The sequence below is a fragment of the Orcinus orca genome, chromosome X, assembly GCF_937001465.1.
Source record: "Orcinus orca chromosome X, mOrcOrc1.1, whole genome shotgun sequence".
Taxonomy (NCBI): domain Eukaryota; kingdom Metazoa; phylum Chordata; class Mammalia; order Artiodactyla; family Delphinidae; genus Orcinus; species Orcinus orca.
Window position 1 is genome coordinate 17,257,677 of NC_064580.1, and position 27,396 is coordinate 17,285,072.

At 48.2% G+C, this 27,396-nt stretch overlaps 2 protein-coding genes across 5 annotated transcripts in view; both read right to left on the reverse strand.

The window, feature by feature from the left end:
* BCLAF3 (BCLAF1 and THRAP3 family member 3) overlaps nt 1-3,444 on the reverse strand; it is a 76,909-nt gene extending 73,465 nt beyond the window's left edge. The window contains exon 1 of the mRNA XM_049704746.1: nt 3,380-3,444. The gene's annotated coding sequence lies outside the window, so the exon portion shown is untranslated. The remainder of the gene's footprint in view (nt 1-3,379) is intronic.
* A 166-nt stretch (nt 3,445-3,610) lies between these two features.
* Nucleotides 3,611-27,396, reverse strand: part of MAP7D2 (MAP7 domain containing 2) — a 107,994-nt gene continuing 84,208 nt past the window's right edge. For all 4 annotated transcript variants that reach the window (XM_012537880.3, XM_049704728.1, XM_012537881.3 and 1 more), the window contains 9 exons: nt 22,414-22,682; nt 21,704-21,836; nt 13,960-14,185; nt 13,106-13,210; nt 11,889-11,945; nt 11,359-11,437; nt 10,464-10,650; nt 7,047-7,322; nt 3,611-5,141 (listed from right to left, as the gene is read on the reverse strand). In XM_012537880.3, coding sequence (XP_012393334.3) covers nt 7,073-7,322; nt 10,464-10,650; nt 11,359-11,437; nt 11,889-11,945; nt 13,106-13,210; nt 13,960-14,185; nt 21,704-21,836; nt 22,414-22,682 — 1,306 coding nt within the window. In that variant the 3' untranslated portion in view covers nt 3,611-5,141; nt 7,047-7,072. The remainder of the gene's footprint in view (nt 5,142-7,046; nt 7,323-10,463; nt 10,651-11,358; nt 11,438-11,888; nt 11,946-13,105; nt 13,211-13,959; nt 14,186-21,703; nt 21,837-22,413; nt 22,683-27,396) is intronic.

Genomic DNA, 27,396 nt, shown 5'->3' on the forward strand with positions numbered 1-27,396 from the left:
TTCTGTCTACAGGTGAATAACTCTGGAGACTGGGTTCTAGGTCACAGCACACAGGCAGTCATAGGACGTCACATCCCCTGAGACTCAGTGGCCCCTTGGGCTGCTTTGTTGAGACCATGCTGTCACAGGGCTTTGTAAGGGCACACTGTTATCTTTCGGCCTTATTTCCACGTTCTGGATAATTTCTTACCATTGGTGAACACTGAACACCTCATACCAGCCATCGGAGCTGTCACCATACAGGGGTGGCCCTTGAGAAGCTTCCAGAAGGCCAGTTCCACTGAGCAAATGGGAGTCGCTTCTTTCCTCCCAGTGATGCCAGCAAGATTCAGTTTGTTCTAAAACAACCATGAAGACCCACTGCGGGGGCTGCATTCAACCCCACAAGCTCTTCGAACATCTACTGTGCAGGACCTAGTGCCTTCCTAGCTATCACCTCTGTGCAGGACCTAGTGCCTTCCTAGCTATCACCTCTGTAGTGACAACTTTCTGATTGTCTCAAAGATAAGCCTGCACGCGCTACTAGGAAAATGCGGTTCAAAGACAAGTACAACCAACAGAGAGCTGTGGGCTCTGATTCGAAAACAAAGTTCCTTTAAGCAAAAGTTTAATTCCTTGGGACTCTATTCCTTACATTTTGCATTTCGTGAGATGGGGAAAGCTTGCCTTAATGCTTTCTTGGAAGTCCAGAAGGCTGGCTGCTTTAGACCTTGCCCCTAGCACTCAACCATCCCTCAGGGCCAACCAGAAGAATGAAACTTGGCATTTCCTAACTACTGCACAGAAACTTCTCACTTACTTACCACGGAGCTGAAGGCGCTCACCACTGCATGTCTCTCATCGGCCTAAAAGGCCCACGTTGGGCATCTGATCCAGTATTTATGCACACAGAATGTGAAACAACACAAAACAGCCGGCATGGACTGAGTTAGATGAACACCACCCTAATCTGGCCTGTTGGAGACTAGGGGGCAAAGGGGAGCAACTGGTTTAGGGGATACTATTTTCAAATCCCATGGTCTTGCTTCCAGGTATGATGGGAACTTGAACCAACAGTAAAGCCAAGCTCTGCTGCTGTGAGTAGACATATGGATAATAACCCTTGCAAAAGCGAGCTCAGATGAAAAGGTTCTAGAATTAGATAGTGGTGATGGTTGCATGACTGTGAAGAAATCAAAGACAGAGTTGTATACTTTAAAAGGAAGGAATTTTTATGGTATGTGAATGATATCTCAATAGTTTTTTTAAATAAAAAGAAGCAGAACTACAATTCTCCATGGGGCTTCTGGCCCTTCTCCACTATAAGCACCTGCTCTAGCAAAACACTTCTGCTCTCAGGGGCAGGAGAGCCTGTCAGCTCCCCTGGGGGCACCAAAGCTGTGGCCCCAGGGTCAACCCCAGCTCTGCCAAGTTCCAGCTGTGTGTCCTTGGGAAAGTAACCCTCTCCTACCTACCTCACATCCTGGACAAGTCTTAGGACCACCTCGCGTACATCAGGATCTCAGGACGTGCTGACTGTTAAGGTTCATTCCTGCAGGAGAAGCTTAAACCATGGCGAGTAGAGGCCACTGCTTCCCACCTCCTGAGATCACAGCATATCCCGAGGAGGGGGAGGCATCAGTTGGAGGTCTTTGCAGGCTCGTGTCTAAATCTCCCCGACTTAAACCCTGAACCATAATTGGCACGCACACCTTGGACCCCGCTCCTGACTTTATCATTTCCTCACTAACTTCTGGGTCCTTATCCCCAGCCCATCAGAGACACTGAACTTGGCTGACCCTCAGGAGACACTAAACCACGTGCTCTCTCTCTCCAGGAACAAATGATCAACCCACCCCGGTCCCATCATGCACTAAATTCTCACCTCTCTTGGATGTGTCAGTGATCTCTATTTCTATTCCAAATTCTATTTCTCTATCAGACTACACTGTTTTAGGGAGTTCCCTCGTGGCCTAGTGGTTAGGATTCCGTGCTTTCACTGCCGTGGCCTGGGTTCAATCCCTGGTCGGGGAACTGAGGTCCCACAAGCTGCGGGGCAAGGCCAAAAAAAAACCACTATACTGTTTTAATTATGGAAGTTTTACCATACATTTGACTGTTTGTTGGGGGAAGCCTCCCTTTTAAAAAACTCACTCTAGAAGTTTCTTAGCTTTGTATTCATTTTCTTACATGAACTGTACAATTACATCTTTTTTTTTTTTGGTCACGCAGCACAGCTTGTGGGATCTTAGTTCCCTGACCAGGGACCAAACTTGGGCCCTCAGCAGTGAAAGCACTGAGTCTAACCACTGGACTGCCAGGGCATTCCCTGTACAGTTATATTTTCAAGTTGCAAAACAGAAATCCCATGGAGTGGAACTTCATTTAATTTACACAAATGTGAGGGTGGGTCACCTACTCTTCTTCGGGTGTGTAGGTTTTCCCATTCAGGGGGCATGGCATGTCTTTCCATTTACATTTATTCTAATGTCCCCTGGTCAAGTTTTAGACGAAGCTTGTTCTTTCTAGGAATTTTATGAGTTTTTTAGGATCCATTTTTCTGTTTACTTTTAATGTGTAAGAAAACTATTGATTTTCCTTCACTTAGTAGTCAGCGCCCCTGTGGAACTATTCTGAGTTCCCCAGTTGTTTCTCATGGATTCCCCACAAAAAGACTATCTGTAAAGTTTTCTCTTTTCTAATGTTCCTAAGAGCTCTCGCTCCATTTTCTTATATAATTGTGCTTCCTGAGTGATGCTCAAGAGTGGGGATGGGTATAACAACTCTAGAAACAAGCTAGTTCTTTACACTTGCTTTCCAAATGAAAAAAAATTACAAAAGCATTTGACTAATAGGAAACCTGTATATATTAAGAAAAATTTAGAATGTTCACAAAGTAGAAATTGCTCTTAGGAGTGACTAGACGTCACTACGACCCTCTGGCCAGAGCTCATGATGACAGAAGCTACTTATAATGCTGCTGTCAAAGGCCAGCACATGGAAAAAATGAGGATGTCCACTCGTGTGCCCTCACCAGAGGCTTTGTCATCAGAGCTGGGGAGAGCTGCGTTAACTGGGCCCTCGGCTTTGGAGGTGGCAGCCCAGCAGTTACCACAAGGATCCGACATCCCCATTCCAGTCCTGGCCCTCCTGTCTCCTGGTCTTGGCTGGTATTGTCTCCCAGTCAGTAGACAAGCCATGATTTAGATACAAAAAAAAAGTTGGTGTGGGTTTCAGCTTACTGGAAAACAGGGGTCACCATTCCCATCATAATTTTGTTGAAATGCCAGATTGTTCTATGGAATGTTTTTGGAGATTACACTAAGGTTAACTGCATCTTAGCTAGCTAGCAATCCCTCGCATCAGTGGTATGAAAGTACAGCAACTTTACTATACTTACAAGTTCATCATGTCCTGGGACAGCTCATCACTGAAGCTTATTTCCACAGTTGGTTTCACTTGGAACTGGCAATAGAGGAATTTTAATGAGTTAGACAGGGAAAGGACACCCACACAGGATTTTTCATTTTTTTTTTCCAAATAGGTTTTCAAAAATCTGGTATCTGGTTTGGTTTCAGCACATTTTTTTTATCGAGCCTACAGAAGCAAACAAAGCACTAGCACACCATCAGACTCTTCAATGAAAATGTATTTCACGGTAACACAAGGTACACATCGTGCAAATGAGGCATCACCAGGATCACAATGGTGCTGTGAGGTACAACAGATTGCAAGAAAACAGACATTTAGCAAAACAGGGCTATAAGAAAGATGGCAAGGCGTTTTTTGGAAAGTCAGACCATGCTATCATTTTCTATGTGCTTGTCATAAAAGGGATTTTCCCCCGATATTCATCAAGATCTATGGCACTGTATTATTGGAGGCATGTATTTTATTTAGTATATACACATACACAAACGTACACAGTTTCCATACCTAATACAGTCTTACACTGTAGCTGGTTTTAAGAGCACATAACAAGATTACTTTGGAGACTTTTTTTGTATCTCCTGGTTGCAAACCTCAGTCAGAATTATGGATCTTTCCAAACTCTTTATTGTACAAGACAAAAAAAAAGGTTTCAAAGAAGAAAAGGTTATTTTAATCTGAAAGTCACATTTCACCACAAGAAATGAAGAAAACACATTATTATATGGCACAAAACGTGTAAAGTATACATTCTACCGTCATTTGTCCCCCGCCCAGATGTTTTTATGTTCAAGCCTGTTAAAGTGACATATTAGGTCCAGTTCAGGGGCCCCTGTCTCAGAGCACTATGCTTTTCATTTGTACCTGGTTTTATTAGAGTTGAGTAAACAAACAAACAAAAGCCCCAAGACCCAAGAGAAAAACAACAGCTACAACATGAAAAGCAACCACCTGGGCAGGAGGTGCACGATTCATTCAGTCCAGAAGCCACTTGAGGGTCTGGAGTGACTACAGCTTGGAGGATTTCAGGTACAACATGAAAAGGTCCTTGGAGATTCAGATGCCCAAGTCTGGAGGAATATGCCTAATGGAGCAGATGGCCTTCCACGCTGTTCAATGGCTCCCTTACTCAGCCAGACTCACTCCACTAGCCGCCCAAGGAGCAATGGGGGGCAACACATTTTGCAGGTAGCTAAGTTTAATAATAAAACACGGCTTCTTGATAGTAACTTCCAACAAAGAAACCCCAGAGATGGGGGAAATGTTCCAGAATTTCTTCTCCTTCTAAACACAGACAGGGAGATATGCAACCCAAGTTTTCAGTATATGTTTAAGTAGAGTCTGGGTAAATGTCTAGAATATTTACAAGAAAAGACATCTAAATGTTTATATGCTCCAAGTCTGGGGATAAGAATGGTTCTAAGGTGACTTTCCAAGCCGAAATCACACGGGTTATTCAGAGGATCACTATGCTAATAAGAGTACAGGAAGTGCTTTATCAGCAGCTGAAGCTCATAAATAGAAATGTAACATGGAACTCTGCTAAAGCCCGACAAGGCCAACGTCTCAAGGATCTACTGAGAGTGGCCAGCGTTTGACATACTAAGTAGGAATACAGTTACATTTTGATTTAATAGTTTGGAATCCAGCGGTTAAGGACGACAGAAGCTTCTTCAGAGGGCCGGCAGCTCAGATTTGACTACCAGCAGCTTCATGGGTTCTCCAAACGCCACCTGTGGCAATTCAAAACCAAAATCAGGTGAAACCAATGGAGAGACAGTATTTTGCAAGTTGTAGCATCTATTCTCTCTCACTGAAATGATCGCAGTATGGGACTTTCTACCTTCTTGGTAATTGCATTTTCCTTGGCTTATAGAGTCTGTCAACGGAAGTGCTGCAGCATTTTGTGTAGGACTATTCTTTTAGGGGGTCAAATTTTCTCTCGCGGGACTGTCCTAAAACCTGCAGGACGTTTAATGTCACAAATCCCAGTGCTGCCTCCAGCCACTGTGACAGCCACCCCCAACACCTTTCCAAACACATTTCCAGCAGGGGCGTTGCCACCTCTGGCTGAGAAGAATTTGATAACTAGAATTATATGACAGATGAAAACATACAAGCAGTATGAATACAATTATTTAGCCAAGACTTTTTTTGGACAAGGATTTTGCACTTCTTTTAGTTAGAAATGTAGGAAATAGATTTGAGAAGCCATGAACACTCTTCTAAGTTTTGTGGATTTTCTGGTCCTTAACTGATAGTGAGGTCAGTGAACCGAAGGGTGCAAGGTATGCTAATAACAAGAGAAATCTCTTACTAAATATTAATCCATGTAACTGTCAGGGAAAGAGAATGCTCAGGTGAATTTTTTAAAGTGTCCAAGAAGGCAGCTGCTCTTCCAAACCAGGGATATGGTTTATTCTAAAAACTGCCTGTCATGCATTCCCTCTCATGTGTGAAAGGACCACAACCGCTTCCCCAAGGGCCAAGAGAAGCAAACTCCAAAATGCACTGTCTACAGCCAACAGCTGAGGTCAGGTAGAAATAAGTATGCGAGACACTGTGACCTCGGCCGTGTGGCCTCCCCAACCTGTTTCCTCATTTGAGAAATAGAAAGGTTGGACTAAATCATATCAGTTATTGAAGTTCTGTTATAGGAGTGGAATATCATAAAAAATAAGGTGACTGAGATAATGCTGAGAATAGAAAAATTTCAGTCTGAAATGGGAGGAGCAATTGGAATTAAGTTATGAAAGTATTTGATGACACATTCTAATTATGTTTTTCATCATTCAAAAATAAGCCCCGGGCTTCCCTGGTGGCACAGTGGTTGAGAGTCCGCCTGCCGATGCAGGGGACACGGGTTCGTGCCCCGGTCCGGGAGGATCCCACATGCCGCGGAGCGGCTGGGCCCGTGAGTCATGGCCGCTGAGCCTGCACGTCCAGAGCCTGTGCTCTGCGACGGGAGAGGCCACAGCAGTGAGAGGCCCGCGTACCGCCAAAAAAAAAAAAAAAAAAAAAAGCCCCAAACTGAAGTAAATCCAATGTGAGGTGAGTATAACTAAGTACACACAAATCCAGTGTTTCTAGAAGCACTTCGGCAAGAAAAAAAGGCCAAAAGAGGGGAATGCTTCAGGGCACAAACTTCAGTTCTTTCCCCCCTTACTCCTTCAGGTATGATCCAAGAACAGAGGAGTCAACAGGACAGCAAACCATTTAGCCCAACACTCACCAATGTATACAAGTGATTCTAGATAGGATGTGGGATGTCACTGAATAAAACCAGGGGGGAAATTCATTTTATTAACACTACTTTGCACCACTATTACAGCATTCTCTCATTGTCTGTAAAAAGTTGCTACTTGAGACAGATAGCTGGCCAAACTTTTAGCCAGTGCTTCTACACGCACCCCACCCCCCGGCCCCGAACAGCAGGGGTGGGCATGCTGGGGTGGCGCAGAAAGCTCTCAGATGAGGATTCACTTGAAATCCATCTCAGTTCTTGTACATACCATGAGTCCACATTTGTTTGCTTTTTGTAAAAATAAAACTGACTAGGAGGCTGAGTGACGTTTATCTCATCTTCACAAACCCCAGCTGGAGAGTTACAGATTTAGACTATCATCAAAAGACTGTACCTTTCATTAAAGAGATGTTGTATTTGTCAACAGAAGGTGTTCAGAGTATTTTCTTGGCCAGGACTGTTAAATCCTTCGATCAGGTTTTTGTTACAGTCATCCAGGCTGAGATTTTCACTGGATCTCTTGGGGAAAATGGGGGGGCCAGTGAAATCTAAGAGATCTTGAAGTGCTCGGGCATTACCAGTTCCATTTTGGTCCAGAGATACCCCAGGAATCATTTCACTCACTGGTGAAAATTCTGGGATAGAGATAAGCTCTTCTTTTGAAACAGGACTGGAGGGGGAGAGGGAGAGAGGGAGGGAGAGAGAGAGATGGAGAGATAGACAAACTATTAATTCTATTTGTCATATTTTGTTATACTACTCTTCTTTTCTAGAGAAGACGGATTTAGAGCCAGAGCTTGTGTGTAACACATTATAAAAGATACAAGTTAGTTTAAGTCTGAGACATTGACAGAAGGGAAACGGATTTGAGACGGGAGGGAAGGGGGCTAGGGCACAACCTTTAAAACAATGACATAGCCTTTGAGGATACAAAAACTGGTTAGAACCGATCAGACCCAAGATGGTGGAAGATTCGACTTCTCTTAGACCCTGAGCCTCATTATACCCTCATTATAATACATTAGCATATGCTAAAGGACAACCCACAGGCGCCATGAGAGTTCCGAGGCTGACCATAAAAGGCCAAAAAGTAGGCAGTGGCCCAATTCCTGGAAATCCCCGCCCCCTCTCCAAAAGAGTTGGAATAATCCTCACACTTGTTAGCGAATGAAATTACCCAGCCCATAAAAACCAACCACGCCATATTTCAGGGTCACTCTCGCCTTTTGAGACTGACCGTATTCTGTCTATGGAACGTGCATCTCCCAGGGCCTCTCACCTTCTGAGATGGCCTGCGCTCTGTCTCTGGAGTGTGTATCTCCCTAAATAAACTGGCTTTCCCACTTACTTCTTGGGGCAGAGCCCCCTTGTCTGCACAGTTGTATCCCTCACAAGCATTCTATATTAATAAATCTACTTCTTGCCTATCACTTTGCCTCTCGCTGAATTCCTCCTGCGCTGAGACATAAAGAACCTGAGCTTCATTAAGTCCTGAGACCAGGTGTGCGATTTCAATTAAAAGACAGTGGGTTTGAGTCCCAGCCCGTGGGTTCAAGTCCCATCTGAGGTGTGTGGTTTCAGATTGAGCAGGGCTGTGAAGGCCAAGGTCACGCTGCCCATGGGAAGAAAGTAAAAACCCGCAGGCACCAGCGCACTACTACAGAGAAGCCAAGCACTTCCGAAACCCTTAAAATGGGAAACGCAAACAGAGCCAATGCCAGAAGCTGAAAGTGAGCTGAACGGCGGTGGGGGGGGGGCGGGGGGGCTGTCTAATCACCACGGGGTGCCTTGGTGCAGCCTCTCTCTAGCAGCACCGCCTCTGGGGAGCAGCTTTCCCTCCCCAGACCTCACTTTCCTCTGCTGCAAAATGCAATCAACAAGCGTTTCTCCCCCCAGGCGACCACGTGGGGAAGACTTTGCCGGAGCCACCTGGAGGCCGTGCTCAGGCCCGGAACCTCGTTAGCAAGGACCCCCGCCACCCACCCGGCCACCTGCAGAGCCGATCTCTCCCACAGCACCCTCGCTAAAGTGAGACTTCCACTCCCCCGCCCCCCCTCCCCACCGCGGGCCTTGTCTCTCTCTCTCTCTCCTCTCCCTAGAGGTGGAAGGAGGAAGGAGGAACCAGAGGCCTAGCTCAGATAAGTGGTGGGCCGGGATCTGAGGTCCCCTCACCAGGAGTCTCTCTGAACAGCCAGAGTAGGGCTGCTGTCAGGTTTGTCTGGTTTTTTTTCTTCCTCCGTAAGAGCTTAGAGAAGAATCTAGAAAAACAAGTTGAACTGCAGAAGCTCAGATGATCTGTCTCCCTCACACTGAGCCTAGTTAAGGGGCAGCAGCTGACCTGACGCCACTTCTGGTGGCCCGGAGCCTGGGCAAACTGCTTCATTAGTGGGAACACCCGCCCCATCTCCGCCTTGCCCACCTCCATTCCCAGGGTTTGAACAGCTGGTCAGAGCAGGCGGAGGACAGAATGGCGCCACAAGCTTAGGCACTGCCCCCAGGAGTCACCATTCTCCAGTGCAGAGGTGGCCACACCAAGAACGCAGTGCACACACAAAGCTCCTTCACTTCCTTGAACCATGGCCAGTGCCAGGTCTCGTCCCGCCCCCCGACCCAGAGGCAGAAAGAATAAGCACAACTGCCTCGACACGGCGGCGGGAGGTATTGTGTTATCCTTTAAGATGCCCCAGCAGTTCCCTGCCCCCCCAGGGGCAGAGTGGCACCACTTACAGGAAGTCTGCCATGACGGTGGCGGGTGGTGGCAAGGCCTGACGAGGCCGTACTCTCAGGCTGCGCAGGACTCGCTCTCCTGGTGACAGGGCGGCTGGACCCTGGGTTTTCCCATATCTGGCTCAAGGCCAGGGTGCACGAGCTGGGATATTTACAGTCAGTGTGCCCTGGGAAAGGCTCTGCTCCCCACCTGCCTCCCCCCAGACTGAGGCTGAGTATTCACAGGCAAGGAGATAAGTGTAGGCTCCGGCAGGCTGGAGCTCTGGCAGAGCTTGTACAAAATACTGGCATTCCCTCCTGTCACAGAGAGGACCCCCAGCCCAACTGCCCTGCACTGCATTGTTCCAGCGCCTCTGCCCCAACCCCGGGCTAACTGAGCCCTCCTTTGGTCCAGGATTAATTTGCCAGGCAATGTTATCCACAAACATATACCAGTTAAGAATTCCTTAAGTTGTTAGGATCTGAAAGCAAATTAGTTCCTTTATCAAGTTTCCAATGACAAGTTTACTTAAACATGAGACACTGGACACAGTGAGTGCGCCCTTTTGGTGGCCCACCCAGATCCCCTTTGCCTGTGGTTGCACCCACCCCCCAGCTGCTATGGGCTCACAGCTGCTGCCCTTCCTCTGGACAACTGCCTTTGGCTGATGGGAGCATCCCCACCCTGGGTGCTCCACAGTCGATGGCTGACAAACACAGTGCCATGAAGGCCGCCTCCCTTACCGCAGTCAGAGCGCTCTCTGGTGGAAATCCATCCTCCAGAGTTCCACTGGGACCAGCTGAGACCAGATCCTTGCTTAGTGACTCCCCCTGCCCAATCCTGCTTCCCTCCCTTCCCTTTCTCCTGAGAACTCTCTTCTGATAAATCCCATGCCCTAGAATCCCTGTCCCAGGCTCTGTTTCTAGGGAACTCAACCCAAAACATGGATATTAATTTACCACTGTTAGCTTTCCTGAATGGCAACCGTATCTACTATAGGTGTGTAGAAAGATTTGGGTGTGGAAAAGATGAAGAAATCAACTAAGAGGTGGTAGAGGTATCTGGGGAAGAGATGAGGCTCAAATGCAAAAGCAGTGGACCTACCTCACATCCATAGACTGAACTTCTTCGGTTGAATCATCCAGACTGTTTGATTTCCCATCAAGGGCGTCCAGGTGAACAAGTCCCCCAACTGGTTTAAGTCCATTAGTGAAAACATCTTGGGGGAAAGTCTCTGGGGCAGCACGTTCCACACCATTAACCTCCTGGCAGGTGTTCAAGCCATTGATTTCTGATGGAGAACACAAAGTCATTCTGTCAGTCATAAAATATCCCAAACGATGAAATAACAGGGGAAATATCTATAGAGGCAATGAATCCTCTACTTTACCAACAATGCAATACCTTTTGTAAAAAGAACCCCATGTAGTCACCTTCCCACCGGGAAGAGATGACAAATGACATCATCAGTGTCTGTGCAGGGCTCATGACCCACCCGGGAGGCTTGGTGTCATATGCTGTACAGGTCCCCGGACTCGAGCCACAAGGGTAAAGAGAAATGTGAAGAGTGACTCTGAGATGGGTATGCGTTTTCTGACTTTGGCTGCCACGAAATAGTCCAACCTGAGGAGCTTTAAGTACCTGATAGAAAAGAGCTGGACTATCTAGAACTCTGGAAGGCAGAAGAAACTGCCGTAGAACAACAGAGTCAGTTCTTAATAGAACCTGACCAGCAATTAAGCTTCCCGGAAAGCAGCCCGGCCAGCAGATGGCCTGGCTCCGGCACTGGGATTATTAGAGTAACAGAGGAACCCGCCGGTTTCCAAGTGGACCTGACAGACCTGTGCTGGAGATGGAAACTCCACAAGGGAGGGGAAAGTGCACAGGCCCCTTCCACTAATAAAGCTCTTAGGACCCGTGGGTGCTAGTCTCCCACAGGAAGCGCCATGAGCCCTCACCTCCTGAAAGGAAGAACCTAAGAACCAGACCTCACGCTCACCTATTTTGTTGGGGACAACTGGTTTTGTCTTATTTTCCACACACACAGCAGGCTGAAGCTCCACTTTCGGGTCTTCTTTCTGAAAACAAATAGAGGGAAGGTTGGCTTTATGTAGAAAGGTAAGTGCTTTTGAAAAGTATCAGAGGATATTTGGAACCATGCTGGGCCAACTGTCTGCTCCACGGTAATGCTTTGAATTTTCTGAGGTTATTACAAATCAGCTATGTTTCCCTTATCAATATGCCACCATTCTCTTTTTTGATCTGTGGACTATAATGCTTCTCCCTGCATCCCTACCCCCATTTCCCTGAGGACATTTTTTGTTATCACCCCATCTCTGAAATCCCTCTCTTAGACTCCTCTTTCCTTTCAGGGACCTACAGCCTCCTTAATCTAGCCAGGAACAAAGCAAGGAAGAGCCTATTTTTTTCTGGTTAATCCTCTCTGAGACCTACAATGTCACTGTATATATTCCACCATTCTGTTCTTCTCAGAACATGAATTATGAAAATGGTACTCTGAATGCCTACCTTCACTTCCAGAGACACATCACTCTTCCTTGTTCTCTTCATAATTTCATCTATTCTCTGGGAACCAAAAAGAAGCAGGTACATATACAAGTAAGCCGGGTCTATATGCAATTTCACATTCCTCACAAAATTTGTAAAAAAGAAACATCAGCAGAGGATAATGTGTATAGAAAGGTTTTTCCATTGATTTTGCAGACATACACCTCTGCCATACGAACACGGTCAAATGCTTAAGGAGTGAACCAGTTAAGTATCTAGAATCAACAATTTATATCCCATCTTTCTCCTTCCTCTCCTTAAGTTACCTAGAAAGCAACACATCACTACCTGCCATTCAAGAGGACCACCCTAAAGAAAGCCAAGCTGAGGTGCAGAAGGGGAGGCCACAGATTGGACACCATGAGAATGGACCTTCATAATCAGCCTCCTTAAACCCTTTACCCGTAATTAAATGGCCTAAACACCCCAATTAAAAGACAAAAACTGTCAAACTGGATTAAAATAACAAATCCTGACCATATGCTGTTTATAAGAGGCACATTTATAAGGACACATAGGTTCAAAGTGAAAAAATTTATCATGCAGGTGCTAATCACAAAAAGGCTGACAAAGTAGACTTTAAGAAATATTACTAGAGATAAAGAAGGACGTTTCAGGGCTTCCCTGGTGGCGCAGTGGTTGAGAGTCCACCTGCCGATGCAGGGGACACGGGTTCGTGCCCCGGTCCGGGAAGATCCCACATGCCACGGAGCGGCTGGGCCCGTGAGCCATGGCCGCTGAGCCTGCGCGTCAGGAGCCTGTGCTCCGCAACGGGAGAGGCCACAACAGTGAGAGGCCCGCGTACCGCAAAAAAAAAAAAAAAAAAAAAGAAGGACGTTTCATAAAGATAAAAGGGTAATTCAATGGGAAAATTTAATAATTTGAAATATAAATCCACCTAACAGTAGAGCTTCAAATTATGTATATAAAAACAAAAATGTATAGAACTGGAAGGAGTAGTGGAGAAATCCATAATCACAGATGGAGCTTTCAATACCCCTCTCTCAGTAAATGAAAGAACAAGATGACAGAAAACTAATAAAGACACAACAGTATGATCAACGAAATCAACCTAAATAACAATTCTAAGAGCACCGTACCCAACAACTGCAGAACATAACTGGACTCACTTCCTGTCCCTGCCTCACCCTAAGTACTCCTGATCCCTTAGCCCTTACCTTCTTCCTCTCCAGTCGCTCCTGTTCAATCTGCAGCATGATCTGCTCTCTTTCTAGACGCATCTGTTTAGCTGCCTCCTGGGCCTTTGCTTCTGCTGCTTCCTTCTGGTAGAAACATGTAAAAGAAGGGATAGGCTTTACTAAGCTGAAGAAAACGCTAGTTAATTCCCTGGGGTTTGCACCTATATTCCTCCACCTCATCATCGACCGAAAAGTGGGTGCTGCTCGAATATTCAATGTGGATTTACACAGCCTGCTCTACGACACAGCAGACATGGTTGGGTCTCACTCATATGACCTCGGTCCACCATGCAAATCACCTGCAGACATTCTGCGTACAAGGTCAAGGTCTTTCTGTGTCTGAGGGTAGTCTCTGGCCATAAGTATGCATGTGGCTAGAAATTTCAGGAAGTTAATTTCCCCTCAGTGACCTGCAACCATAAGGGGCAGGACTTGGAAGGCAACCTAGTTTCCTCACCACTCAAGGGGATAATCCTAAGGCATGGTCCACAGTCTCTCAGAGAGTTCCATAGTGAGCAAGTTCCAGCTGCCCACAGTAACCCACTCACCAATGTGCTTTCCTCTCACTCCCCTACCAGCTTCCTGCGATCATCTCCCAAATAAACTACTGGCACCCAAGTTCTCATCCAGGGTCTGCCTTTGGGGGAACCCAAACGGACATACAGCAAATACTACCAACTTCACTTCTGTTGCCCAAAGTAACTCATATTTATTAACTAGCCCAGTTAAAGAAAAACTTCAAGTAAACATTATGAGTCATCCAAATTTAACTAATTTTACCTAATACTAACTAAGGCCCTTAAGGAAAGTCTATATAAGGATTTGCACAGTACCTGCTTTTCAATCATGGCCTTTTCCTGCTTTTCTTTTTCTTGCTTTTCCTTTTCTTGCTCTTCTTTCAACAGCAGCTCCTCCTTGGCCCTCCGCTTGGCCTCCTCTGCCGCCTTCCTTTTCTCTTCTTCCTCCTGCCGCTTCTTTTCCTCTTCCTGCTTACGGGCTGCTTCTTCTAGGCGAAGTCTTTCCCCCTCTGCCTTTCTTTGCAATTCCTCTCTCTCCAGCCTTTTGAGAACATAAATGATGTTAGAAGACAACGATGACGTGCCCAAAAGGTAAACTACCAAGAGCTATGTGCCAACAGTAGAGCATAACACTTGCCACTGTCACAGACACATGCATATGAGTTAGCATCCACTTAAGAAAATGACTCACATCCTTCTCAGAAAGCCACTCCAGTCCATAACGTTACCAAAAAAAATAATAAGCAAAGTGGACTTTAAATTCTGTGATACCCAGAGTAATAATGTATTGATTTGTGAATAGACTGTAATGAAGACACAGATGTTCCCTAGCCAATTTACAAATGACCACAGGCCCATCATTCTTTTTTTTTTTTTTTTTTTTTTTTTTTTTTGCGGTACGCGGGCCTCTCACTGCTGTGGCCTCTCCCGTTGCGGAGCACAGGCTCCGGACGCGCAGGCTCAGCGGCCATGGCTCACGGGCCCAGCCGCCCCGCGGCATGTGGGATCTTCCCGGACCGGGGCACGAACCCGTGTCCCCTGCATCGGCAGGCGGACTCTCAACCACTGCGCCACCAGGGAAGCCCCCATCATTCTTATTGAATGAGAATTCCTTAAAAACTGAGTAGGATAAATATTTAAAACCAACTTAAATGCACTACCAAATGTAAAATAGGTAGTTAGTGGGAAGCAGCTGCATAGCACAGGGAGATCAGCTCGGTGCTTTGTGACCACCTAGAGGGGTGGGATAGGGGCGGTGGGAGGGAGACGCAAGAGGGAGGGGATAAGGGGATCTATGTATACGGTATAGCTGATTCACTTTGTTATACAGCAGAAACTAACACACCATTGTAAAACAATTATACTCCAATAAAGATGTTAAAAAAAAAAACAACTTAAGCTAGAAAAAAAAAAAGAAAAAAAACCTCGAAGTGTCTCAGTGACTCTCACATCTGTGCCAGTCAGCAATTTGAGAGCAGTGACTAGGAGCTCAAAAAGTTCACTTTGGTTTTAATTAGTATGTGACTTCTGAAGCAGCAAATGGAAGAAAATGCTCAACAGAAACTTGACATTTAAGGAATTAAAGCATCTATTTTCCATTTATCTTGGCATTCTTTAAAAAAATTTTAGCTTTTATTCTTTGCTAAATGAAAATTAAATGGCATTTAGACATTTTTCATCCACAGATGAATGGTCAGCGATGTAACGATAAAGAGCTTAAGCAGTGAGGGAAAACTCTGTAAAGTCTAAGTGCTTGTTTTTACATTTCTAACGTTCTTCCTGCTCATGTGTGTCACTTTCCTCTTCTATGAAAAAATGTGGATAACTATACTCATTTTGCAGCGAGTTACTGACTGGCAATGTGCCACATGGGCAAGACCAAGACTGCATTCTGATTGTGCCACTTGCTGTGTGACCCTTCCTTGGAAAGTCACTCAACATTTCTGATGCCCATTTAAAAAAAATGGGAATAGCTATATTACTGGCTCCTCGACATCACTGTGGGAATTAAATGAGATAATGGGAAGCACTTAGCACAATGCCTGGTCCTGGGCAGATTCTCAAATGCTAGTGTGTTTTACAATTTAAAATGAACGCTCTCTTCAATTCCCAGTGTCCTTTTAAGCGCATCTGTAAATGTGTATGTTTTTCAGAAATTATCTTTATTTGGAAGCATGTACCACTGACTTACTGGGGCGCTGGTATATTGTTATAAATGATCAAGACTTAAAAAGAACATCCTTCCACCCTAACGGTTGGCTTTAGGAATCACGGAGGCAATTAGCCTATGTGCTACCAAAGAAATATTTTAAAAGGTAAAAAAATACACAAAGACATTAGCCTAAAACTACAATGGGACATGACAATGTATTCTATGTTCACAGAGGGTGCAGTGCCTAAAAGCTGGAACAACTGAAATTACTAACAAATATTCTGGAGAACTTTGGAGAAGAGCATTATGGGGCCTAGTCAGAAAGAAACTCACCAGTTCTTAGATTCCTCAATGAAAGACTAGGATGCCCAACACAGGATTGTAAAAACCGGATGTGTCAATAACAAAACTTCTCCCAAGGTTAATCAGAGCACTGTTTTAGTATTTCTCTCTCTTTTAAGGAGCCAGTTGTGACTGTCTCAGAGAAGTTAATACACGAAGGATACGTATATAAATTAACCCACAAGCTACTTCATCCTTAGGATCTGAAAAGCCACTCGGTTTCTTCCGTTTTACCAGGAGGACTTCAGAGGTGCCCGATGCATAGCTATGCAGTAACACATCCTCTTAGCCCCTACGTCTCCATAATCCAAGTCATCACCCACAACATAAATTCCTCCCCACAGGCCCATAAGCCCCTACAGACAAAATTCCCTCCATTTAACCACACTCTGCTTCCCCCAAAGTAGCTAAAAACTGGCTTTCCCTGTGTGAAACCAAGTCTCTCAAAATCCTCTCCAAGAATAAACACTCTTTCTCTCCCTGCTTAACGAACCAGAGAGGACATGGCAGTGTCATTTCCCCAGCGCCCCTCTGCTGCAGGCAGCCCGACCCCACTGCCCTTACCGTCATTACCGGCTCCCTCCGGAGCTCACCAGACCCACGTGTACTTCTGTCACCCCCGCCCGTCCTTGCTCCTGCCACCCACCCCAAACCTACCCCCCTTCCTCACCAGATAGAAAGTACCAGAAAACTGTGCACTGTAGTCATCATTCAGTGGATACATCCCTCATCCCCGTTCCCGGCCACCGGTGAGGGTCTTCTGTGTAACGACCCCCATCTCTCAAGCTCCAGGCGCCGGCCCCCTCTCGTCCCACCCTCTCACATTTGCACCATGTCCCTGACACATGTTCAGTCTCGACTCATTCAATCTCCGGATGAGTATGTGGGTTTCACTTTCTCCCTTCCTTACGTGCTTAAAAGTTTTCATTTAAAAAAGCTTAACCTTCAATGTTCTAACCTTCCCCTTCTTTGATCTGCCCTCACCCGTCCCTCGCCGCCTTCTCTCCTGACCGGCCCCGGGCAGCTCTGTGCCGTCCCTGCATCCGCTCCCTCTTCTCTCAGGGCGCCCAGGCTGCCCAGCCACTGAGCATCTGTGGGATGGCATGGGGGCCACTCTGGGCCCTCCTGGGTTGTCAACAGTGGTTGAAGTAAGGCCCAGACAAGGCTGACTGGTCATCTTTCCCTGGACCTCAGCCGCCACGCCAGCCATCCATCCTCACCTCCCAGACCCCCAGGGGAACAGTCCAAACCTCCACTTTTCCACCGTCTTCCACATCCTCTTTAGTCGATGGCATCATCAACCACTTTCCAGAGAAGACCGGGGCCACCTGATCTGGGCTTCCTAAACTTCACTCCTCTACAGGATTCCTGCTCAGAAAATGCCCCCTTTTTTCTGCTTAGATGCAAAGGATTATAAATGCCACCAACCACACTATTAATTCCACACACAGCCCCGCACCCGAGTTCCTTCCACCGTCCCCCTCTCTTCCTTCCATCGCTTTGTCCTTCTACACGGACCTTCCCACGGCCTGCAAAACACTCAGGCCTCAGGGATCCCAAACAACTCTCCTCTGTCCCCTCTCCCCTGCATTCTGCTGATGCCATCTCACCTCTGTCAAGCTGCTTCTGTCTCCACCCCTCTCCATGATTTCCCCCCAAACCTCCATTCGTGTCCTAAACCCCAAGACCAACGGCCTTTCCTCAGCCTCGACACGTCTCGCAGGTGCAAGCGGCATTCGACTTCCCTCCTGTGAGGGCCTGGCTCTCCCTTCCTGACTCGGCCGCCACCCCCCGCGCCAGACGGGCCCTGCCTGCCCAGCTCTTACCCCGACAGTCCACCACCCAGAGGCTCAACCGACGAGCTGCCAGGGCTGAGCGGCACCAGGACCTCTGCCGGAAGGGCCGGGCCCAGGCCAACTCTCGCACAGACACTGAGCTGCAGCCTGGCTATGTGACCCTGCTGATGGAGGGTGCCTAACTCAACTATCTTTCCACTTGGGCCCACAGCAGCTATCTTAACTTCTTAACATGACTCATTTTGCAATCCCAGTAAGATCTCTTTGCTTCTAGTTTCTGCCAGTGCCTTCCCTGGGGCGGACCCAGGGTCTAGGGTTTCTTGCTCCAAGAATCCTGATTTCTATCTTGGGCCATCCACGAGCCCAGGCACTGTGCCCTGTTCTGCATGCTTCCAGGAGAGCCCCAGGGTCACTGCTAGCGGGGACTGGACCAGCGTTTGCTCTTCTTCCGGGCCCAGCTGTCTGGGCACCTTGTCAGCCCTTCTGCTCTGAGCAGTCTCATCCCTGACTCGGATGGCGTTTTCCTCACCAGTTTGTCACAGTGATTGGCTTTCCACGGTTTGGCTCAAGTATCTTTATTTTCTCTATATTCTCTCATCTGGCAACTACATTTGTGTGGCTTCAACCACTGACTCTTAAGCACAAAACAGGAGCGAGGATGATCTTATCCCAAGAGGTGTCCGCTGTGTTCCAGGCCCTGGTTGTGTGGTACTGTACTTTCTCACCTCCCACGTGGTGCTAGCAAAGCTTCATATTCTGGCAAGAGAGAGGAAAACTGATTTTGGGTCAAGGGTATTGCTCTCATTTTTACCTAGGCCCCAGGCTTCAATTCCATTTCTAATCACCTGGATATCTTGCAGGCACCTTAAACTTAGTTTATCTACAATCAAATGGCTTGTTTTTACCCTCTAAAATCAATTCCTTCTGTCCTTCCTTTATCTGTCATTGGGTGTACCATTCTCCTATGCTTAGAATCAAACCTTGGCGTCGACTTTGAATGGGCCCATTTCTGTTGAACCCGCCTTCACTCCTCCAGCTCGAGCTCCACCACACTGCGCTGCCTTCTCTTAACCCACAATTGCAATGGCTTCTCATTTGGGCCTCTTCCTACTTCTCTACCTTTCCTGTATGTTCACTGAGCGCCAGCACCAGTGATCCAAAGACTGTACCCCGGCCAAGGTGCTTAGTTGGGGGAAGTAGGCCTGTGAACAAATGAGGAGGTTCTGTGATCAGCCGACCAGCCGGGCTGGGCGGGCGAAGAGGGGGAGAGGTCTGTTCTCTCCCAGGGGCAGGGCTGGAAAGGCTTGCAGACAGGGAGCAGTGCTTGACCCGAGTCGGACAATGGAAAATGTGTCTGCTGACAAGGAGCTCGAGGCCACGGGAGGCAGCGTGAAAGCAGATGAGGAGGTGTGGACCTGCAGGACACAGGGGTGCTCAGGCCGTGGCAGGCCTCCTGTGGGCAGGGGAGTCACCGGCTTGTTAAAGGACAGGAGCAGGACAATGACACTTATTTGAGAACAGGCACTGGGGACACAGCGTGGACAGTGGACGAGCTCCGCGAGACCTAGAGCGGGAAGCTCAGTGCGGATGCCACAGACACAGTCCAGGTCAGAGACCACAGGGGCCAGAGCTCAGGAGGGGAGAAGGGGCTGGAGGGGAAGGGAGACGAGAGAGATGCTAGAGGCGGCCGAGACAGACCTGACAGGGGACGGGACACTGACGAGGAAGGAGAGGGGAAGTTGAGAGCTGGCTTGGACACATCTGATCTGGTTGCCTGGAGACATGGAGGACTGAGCTTGTGAAAGGAAAAGCAAGTCTGCGAGAAAGACAGTAAGGTCTGCTTTGGAAATGCTCAATTTGAGATGTGTGTGGGACACACTTAAAGGAAAGCATAAAGCAGTTGGTAATACTGCCTGCAGGTTCTAAGACCAGTGCTAGCCAACAGACCTTTCTGTGATGAGGGAAACGTTCTAGAGATTTGTGTAGTCCGATATGGTAGCCACTAGCCATGTAGCTACTGAGCACTTGAAATGTGGCCATACGGCTGGGGAACTGAATTGGACTTGATCTTAGTGTATTTCCATTTCGGTGGCCACCTGGGACTAGAGGCGGTGGTACTGGACAGCACAGGCTCAGGAGGCATCAGTACCCATGTGTGATTTAATGCCTCCCTTGTACCAGAAAGTATTGAAGGTTTACAGAGCAAGATGAAATTGGCTTCAGAAATAGATGGTAAAACAAGGCAAAGAAAAGATGAGGGTAGAAAGGGAGATGAGAGCAGAGTTGGGTTAGCACCCCAAATGCTGAGCATGAGGACGCTGTGTGAAATGCGAGCCCCAAACTTTTGAAGCCAGAGGAAGCTGGCAGCGCATTGGGGGCGCGGGCCAGGCAGGAGGGCGCAGCGCTGCTCGGGAAGGGCTTGTCAGGTGAAGCTGGCCAAGGACTGAGGGCTGGGGGCCCAGGTGATGCGTGAGGGGCTGAGCGGGAGACAGAGGAGACTGAGAAGGAGAGGCAAGAGAAGCAAGGGCAAGCGCGACACGGTCAAAGCCAACCAAGAAATGGATTAGGAGTCCAGCAATTAGGAGGAATGGTGAGTGTGAGGTCTGCAGACTGAGTGTGAGTAGAGGAAATAGAGACAGGCAGTACAGTCAATTCTTTGAGGAGCTGCGCTGTGAAGGAAACGGGAGAGGGTGCTGGCTGGAAGGCAGAGAGCTGCACCTTCCTTAGCACAAGCTACAGGCACGCGACTCACCTGCTCAGGGCCCGCACATCCCAAGCCCTGTCACTGAGGTCCTGCGACTCATCCTCCTCTCCTGGGACCTCCCTTCACACATCCTGCGGCCCACCCAACCCAGCCCAAGCACACCACTCAGTAAAAAGACCTGCTGCTGTTAACCAAAAGGTTGGAGGTGGGAAAATCATCAGAGAAGTCCAGAGTTCGAAGAAGGAACCAGCCAGACCTCCCCCCTCCTCCTTCAAAGAAATAAATCAGCAGAAGTGTAATGACAGACCACAACAGACTTGCCAAGGTCACTTAAGGATGAAGAATATTCTATTACTGATTAAACTCAGCGCCATAGCTGAGTGAAACACAGCAACGTGGCTGGCTCCCTGTCACGTTAAATCCTCTCAACAGTACTGGACTGTACTCTGTGATTATCCTAAGAGCTTCCTTTATCAATTTAATGATAAACTCTACCTTGCCCTTCAACATGCATTTCTCTCTGAATACTAAGACCAGAATAGGCAGAACCGTCTGTATTTTGACCAAGTGCCCCAGGGGTCAATGCAGTGGTTCTCAAAGTCTGGTGAGCTACTGAAGCGGGACACGGCCTGGGCCTGTGTATTTTCACCGCAACCCCTGACTGACTCTGACACCCTCCAAAGTTTAGGGACCACTGCCATGACATCTTCTTTCGTGCTCCAGGATGGGAGTCCCCGTACCTCGTGTCTCATGGCCTATGAGGTCGGCTTCGGCCCCAGCTAGGAGCCTCTGCTCAACCCTCCTTTCTCTTACCTGGGGGTGAAAGTTAGAATAATTTGGGGGAAAAAAAACACGATTCAGGAAGCAGAATCAAGATGTCTACATCTGGAACCGCCTGTCTTTTCAGGCAGAACCTCACTCTATAAACAAAACTCAAACTCCTTTGATAGCTCTACGAGGCCTGGCTGGTCCTAGAGTGTATGCCGAGAACAGGGGCTGTCGGTAACACCGATATCCAGGAGCTGGGAGTTTCCGCGGTCTCAGAAGGCCTGAGCACCCCCATACCTGTCTTGCTCTTCCTTCTCCAGACGTTCTTGCTGCTCCTGTTCCTTCTGCAGCCGGGCCTGTCGTCTCTTTTCGGCCAGCATCTTTGTGGCCTCTCCTGCATCAGTGGTGCCCGCTGTGGGCTTCCACGAGGCTGCATTGGAGGAAAAGATCAAGGGAAATGAAACAGTGACTGCACTCACACGGCAGCTACCACTTGGGATTGAAAAATCCAACCCAGTGGGTGATGGGAAATGCTGCCAGGACCAGCACCATCAGCCACCAAGCAGAGAGGCTGCAACAGGCTGGCTGTGACCCTGGATGCATTCCACCATGGAGGGCAGTGGAGAGGCGACAAGGAGAGACAGGGTCACCAGCAAGTCCCAAGGCAGCCACCACCGCTGCGCCTATCTGGATGAACTCACCGCAGCTGTCACGGAAGCTTCAAGGACTAAAGGAAGACCCTCTCTGTGGGAAAGGCAGATGCTGGCTGGATGCAGCTGACCACCCCCGTGGGCTTCCACAGCTAGGAGCAGCGTCAGCCCCTCAGCCTCCTCTGCCAGGAGACCCTCAGGAGAGCGAGGGGAAGGACTCGGGGCAACATGCAAGCCTGAGAAAGTGGCACGAGGGCATGGAGTTGTCTCCGGGAAAAATCCCCGTCTCTCCCCCATACCCGAGACTCCCGTGTGCATGGAGTCAGAGGGAGAACCGGCTGGGCGAGGAGGGCCTACCTCCACCGCCCTCGGCCTTCCCTGCTGCGGCCTCATGCTTCTCGGTGGCGTGCCTGTCTGCCACGTGCTTCTCTGGGGCCTCCTCCCCAGGTGGGCCGGCTGCCTGCTGAGCCAGGGAGCCCTCCCTTTCCTTGTTGCTCTTCTCTTTCTCTGCTTTCTTCTTGGGTGTTTCCTGGCCGGAAAAGGCAGGGAGGCGGTACTTCACCGGAGACCCTGGGTATGGCGGCTTCACGTTCTTTGGAGACTGCGGATATGCTTTTGAAGTTGCCCTGGAAAACCAAAACCACGCCAGAAGATGATTACCGGGCCTGACCACAGAAGCCTCTGTTCCAAAGACACCTGGTTCCAAAAAGTTGAACAATTTCATCCTTCAAGGCAAACAAATGTGAGGCGGAGCACACACTCAGAAGTCCCTGAAGTAGGACTTCCCTGGTGGTGCAGTGGATAAGAATCCGCCTGCCAATGCAGGGGACACAGGTTCAAGCCCTGGTCCGGGAAGATCCCACATGCTGCGGAGCAACTAAGCCCGCATGCCACAACTACTGAAGCCCACGCACCTAGAGCCCGTGCTCTGCAACAAGAGAAGCCACCGCAACGAGAAGCCCGCGCACCACAACGAAGAGTAGCGCCCGCTCGCCGCAACTAGAAAAAGCCTGTGCGCAGCAACGAAGACCCAACGCAGCCAAAAATAAATAAATAAATAAATAAGAAGTCTCTGAAGTATTATCACCCTAACAGGAACATATGGTATCTAGAACATGTCCCTGGTGGAAGGGACAATGTTTTAGGAAGCCCAGCCAATGACGTCATGTCTGAATTTCACTTAAGTTTGACGACAACATAAGAATAAAGCGTTAGGCATTTTCCTACCTCCTCTTTTTAGAGGAGCACCAGGGTTGCATCTGGCTTCAGCATATGGCAACGAACGACCCTGCTCCCATTTTTTTCTATTATGGCAAAATACAAACAACATGAACTTTACCATCTTAACCACTTTGAAGTGTACAGTTCAGTGGCATTAAGTACATTCACACTGTGGTACAACCATCCCCATCGTCCATCTCCAGAACTCTGTACTCTTTAAACGCTAACTCCATACTCCCGCCTCTCCCCAGCCCCTGGCAACCACCTTTCCACTTTCTGTCTCCAGGAATTTGACAATTCCGCATACCTCACAGAAGTGGAATCATACAGTATTTGCCCTTTTGTGTCCGGCTTATTTCCCTCTGCATCTGTTGGAAGAAGGTCCATTACAGGTGTGCTGGCCTAGGCCTGGCTCCTGGTGACCACTGGCTGCTGGTGACGTAGATAACAGCCTAGCTTTAGTTGCCGAGTGCACCCAAAGTTCGCACAGGGGTGTGACATTTGTACAGAGTACTTTTAGAAGAGCATAAAGTAATCTGCTCGTGCATTACACACTGTCACTCTCAACCCTGTAGCAGGCTGAACTATACGAAAGTGCTAATGTTCAACCATTTTTGATCTATAAAAACAGCAATAAAAATGGCAACTCAACATAATACTAAAGGCCAATTTCTCACCAGAGACCTAAAGAGTTTCCTAATCAGATCCTGGTGGTAAGGAAAAAATATAATCAGATCAACATTAAACTTGGCCTTGAGGTGGAAAATAATCCTCAAGTGGTATGTGGACTGGAAAAGATGCAGACCAGTTTTCCAATGATGCTCTCATGGTAAAAGCCCAGCTCCGGGTGCCAAGGAGAACACGTTTTCTCAGTTAATGCCAGGCTGAGGGCCACACAATGACCCCATGAATACGACTTGAACGTGATCTGAATTTTTTAAATTCAGTTATTTCAGCATCAACCATTTTACTGATATGGAATCAGTCCAGATCCCACTTCCATGGTGGTCTGTCCACCCCTCTCTGGCAGTCTGCTCCGTAGCTGGACCACTGTGACCCCAGAAAGAATCACTTCATACTCGCCACACCGACTTCCCTTGTGCCACCATTCTGTTAGGCCTGGAGCCACACAGAACCCCCGTGACACCTCGTCCACGTGGACGGTGCCTCCTCTTTGCAGACCGTTCTCCCTCTGCCCTGGGGCTCAGCCAACTCAGGCCCCACCATTCCCGAGGGACCTCTTGACAAGCAGGCATTTCTATATAACCTTGGTTTTCTACTTTTGTTCCTAGACCCGAACCACATAAAAGCCAGGCACAGAATCCTCTTGCTTCTTCAATATACGTATGCACATGTACCAGGGTTTCTCAATCCTGCCATGACATTTGGTGCTGAATCATTCCTTGCTGTGGAGCTATTCTGTGCACTGTTTCGCAGCATCCCTGGCCTCAACCCGCTAGATGCCAGTAGCAATCTCCACTCCCCGCAACCCACCCCAGGTTATGACAATCAAAAATGTCTGCAGACATTGTCAAATGTCCCTGCAGGGGCAAGATCACCCCCAGCTGAGAACCACTGAGGTGAGACATACATACAGCGCCCCCCCACGCCCCTTCTATCTGTATAAAGCAGGTAAAAGTGGTGCTGCTCTGGTTGAGGGGTAGTGTCCTAATCCCCACGCCCCCCGAGGCCCGCCTATGAGTCTCCTGAGAGCCCTGGCTTGAGAGGGAATCATCAGAGCCTTCTGTGTTCAGACAGCCAGGGTCGCACCTGGATCCCTCCCCCAGTGATCTGGAGCTCACACTCCCTCTAGCACCCTCCAAAACTGTGTCCACGCTTCCTGAGGGCTGTCTGCACACCAGCCCCTGTGCTGCTAAGTGTAGTTGTGTATGTATGTGTGTATACGTGTATGTCTCTTTTAGTTGTCAAAAACTGGTATGACACAGGTACTATTATTAGGGTCACTTTATGGAGGAGGAAGCGGGCTTAGAGAGGTTAAGTAAGCCGCGGAACTGCAGTCTGTGCCCACGACTCCCTGACTCCACTTCTTCCAACTTGGCCCTACTCCCTGTGTCGCAATGGTGGCTAAGCCAGAGCTTGGGGTCACCACGATCCCCAGATGTTCATTTTAGACCTGGCACAGAGTAAGCACACAACAGATGTTAGATATCGGGTGTTAGTGAAACATATAAAATAAAAATCCGAATTATCCTCACAGACAAGAACGAACCAAAAGCAGGAGGAAGAAATAAAACGGGGGAAACCACAAGCCCTGCTACCTCATGATGACAGCGCTCCATTAAGCATCGTTTTCCAATCAGCTGCAAAAACCTGCATTTAGGTTCAAACAGCCTGTACTACCGTACAGCAGGGGATCTTCTGCTTGGCAACACTCTCCTTCCATGCTGTCGTCTAGGGCCATACTGCTGCTATAACCACCAGGAGAGTGTCTTAAAGGACCTGGTCTAATGCACCGAGGTGATCAAAACATGTCACTTACTCCCTAGAATGTCAAGTGCATGCTCTGTGCAGCTCTGGTCCAACCCCTGTGCAGGGACAGGCAATGGCAAACAATTACTCCTGGATGTGGGATTTGGAGAGAGAGGCAATAGGAAAGACTGCTATTTCACGGTAGATGACGCAGACAGAAACACCTTCTCCTTCCGTAAGCATTCCTATCTTGACTCATTAAATAGGAACTTCTGCTGTTGTAAGGACTGGCAAAAAGCCATTTGCTCTTCTTCCTTGCCCTCAACCTCCTCCCCAAGGAGTGAGGCATGACTTCTCTGCTTGGTGAGACAGAGCAGAGGTGCTGGGCGCCCACCGCCCAGTCCATTTGAGTTCTCTCGGGCACCTGCCTGCAGCGAGCGCACATCTGAGCTTCCCTCAGTGGTGCCTGAGAGGTGGGTTCCCCCCGGGGTCCTGGTGCAGGCGCCTCTGCTGCGCATGGGCAGACATGCGAGGACCTCTTCTGCAGACCCCACTCCCACCAGGAGGGTCCCCGGGGCTGGACTATGGGGAGTGGGTAAGAGGCCTGCACTGGCTGCAGGCCCACTTCATTCTATAGTCTTGCCTTAGTAGCAGAATGCCAGCACCTGGATCCCAACACGAACCCAGGGTCTGGTCTAAATGGCTCACTCACGGAAGGGAATGAGCCCGATGACAGTCACACCCTCAGTCAGTGTGCCCGGAGCCTGTAAGAGGGACATGCAGGGCAGGACTACAATCCCACGGGGAAAAAGCTGGTCTGCCCTGGGTGTGAGAGGTTCTGACAGCCTCAGACCTACTCAGCCCTGCTCAGCCTTGCTTCAACTTGCTTTAAGAGAACAGTCACGCGTAGGTTCTGTTCACACCACAGACTGTAAGGTTCTGTTCTAAATAATACTGGGCCAATTATCCACGAGCACACATCTAAAAATAATTGCTACCTGATAAGTAAGGGTGAATTATTTGGGATAAAACTCAACATACTAAGGAGTCTATCTACATTCCTCTACCCCAGCTCTTGCCCAATAAACAAAATAAATGAGAACGCACACACACACACTCTTCGTACGCACAATACAAACACGACCTTCAAATTAGAGAAGTGTAGGTAAATCATTGATTTTTTTAACAGCGAATGACCAAACTACAGAATACAGTCTTAGAAGTTCCCTATTTTATCTCCAGATCCATAGAGTTTCCTGCTCAGCCTGCCTCACTACTTCCCTACGTGGATGTAGCACCTTGCCCGCAAGAGCTGCTGAGCGTGGGAAGCGTGAACCGGGCAATGCTGGTCTGTCTGGCAGACTCCGAGGCTCTCTGGTCTCCTGCTCACACCACTTACTGCAAGCCAAATGAAGTCTGGCAAAGCTACTGTTTCCCCAATTTCCTAGAAATAGATATCTTGGCTGATGAAAAAAAATTAAACACAAATTAATCAGGGAACTCACTGTGCTTTCATAGAGTTTTGTTTTTAAGTACCGTCTCGTCTATCTAATAAGGGTCTATTTGGTCACCACAATAACCCAGTGAGGTAGGTAGGAAATTACTATTAACCATATTTTAGATAAGAAAGCCCAAATCCTAAGTGCTTAAATGACCTTTCCCAAGAGGTGTAAACAGATGAGAGAGCCA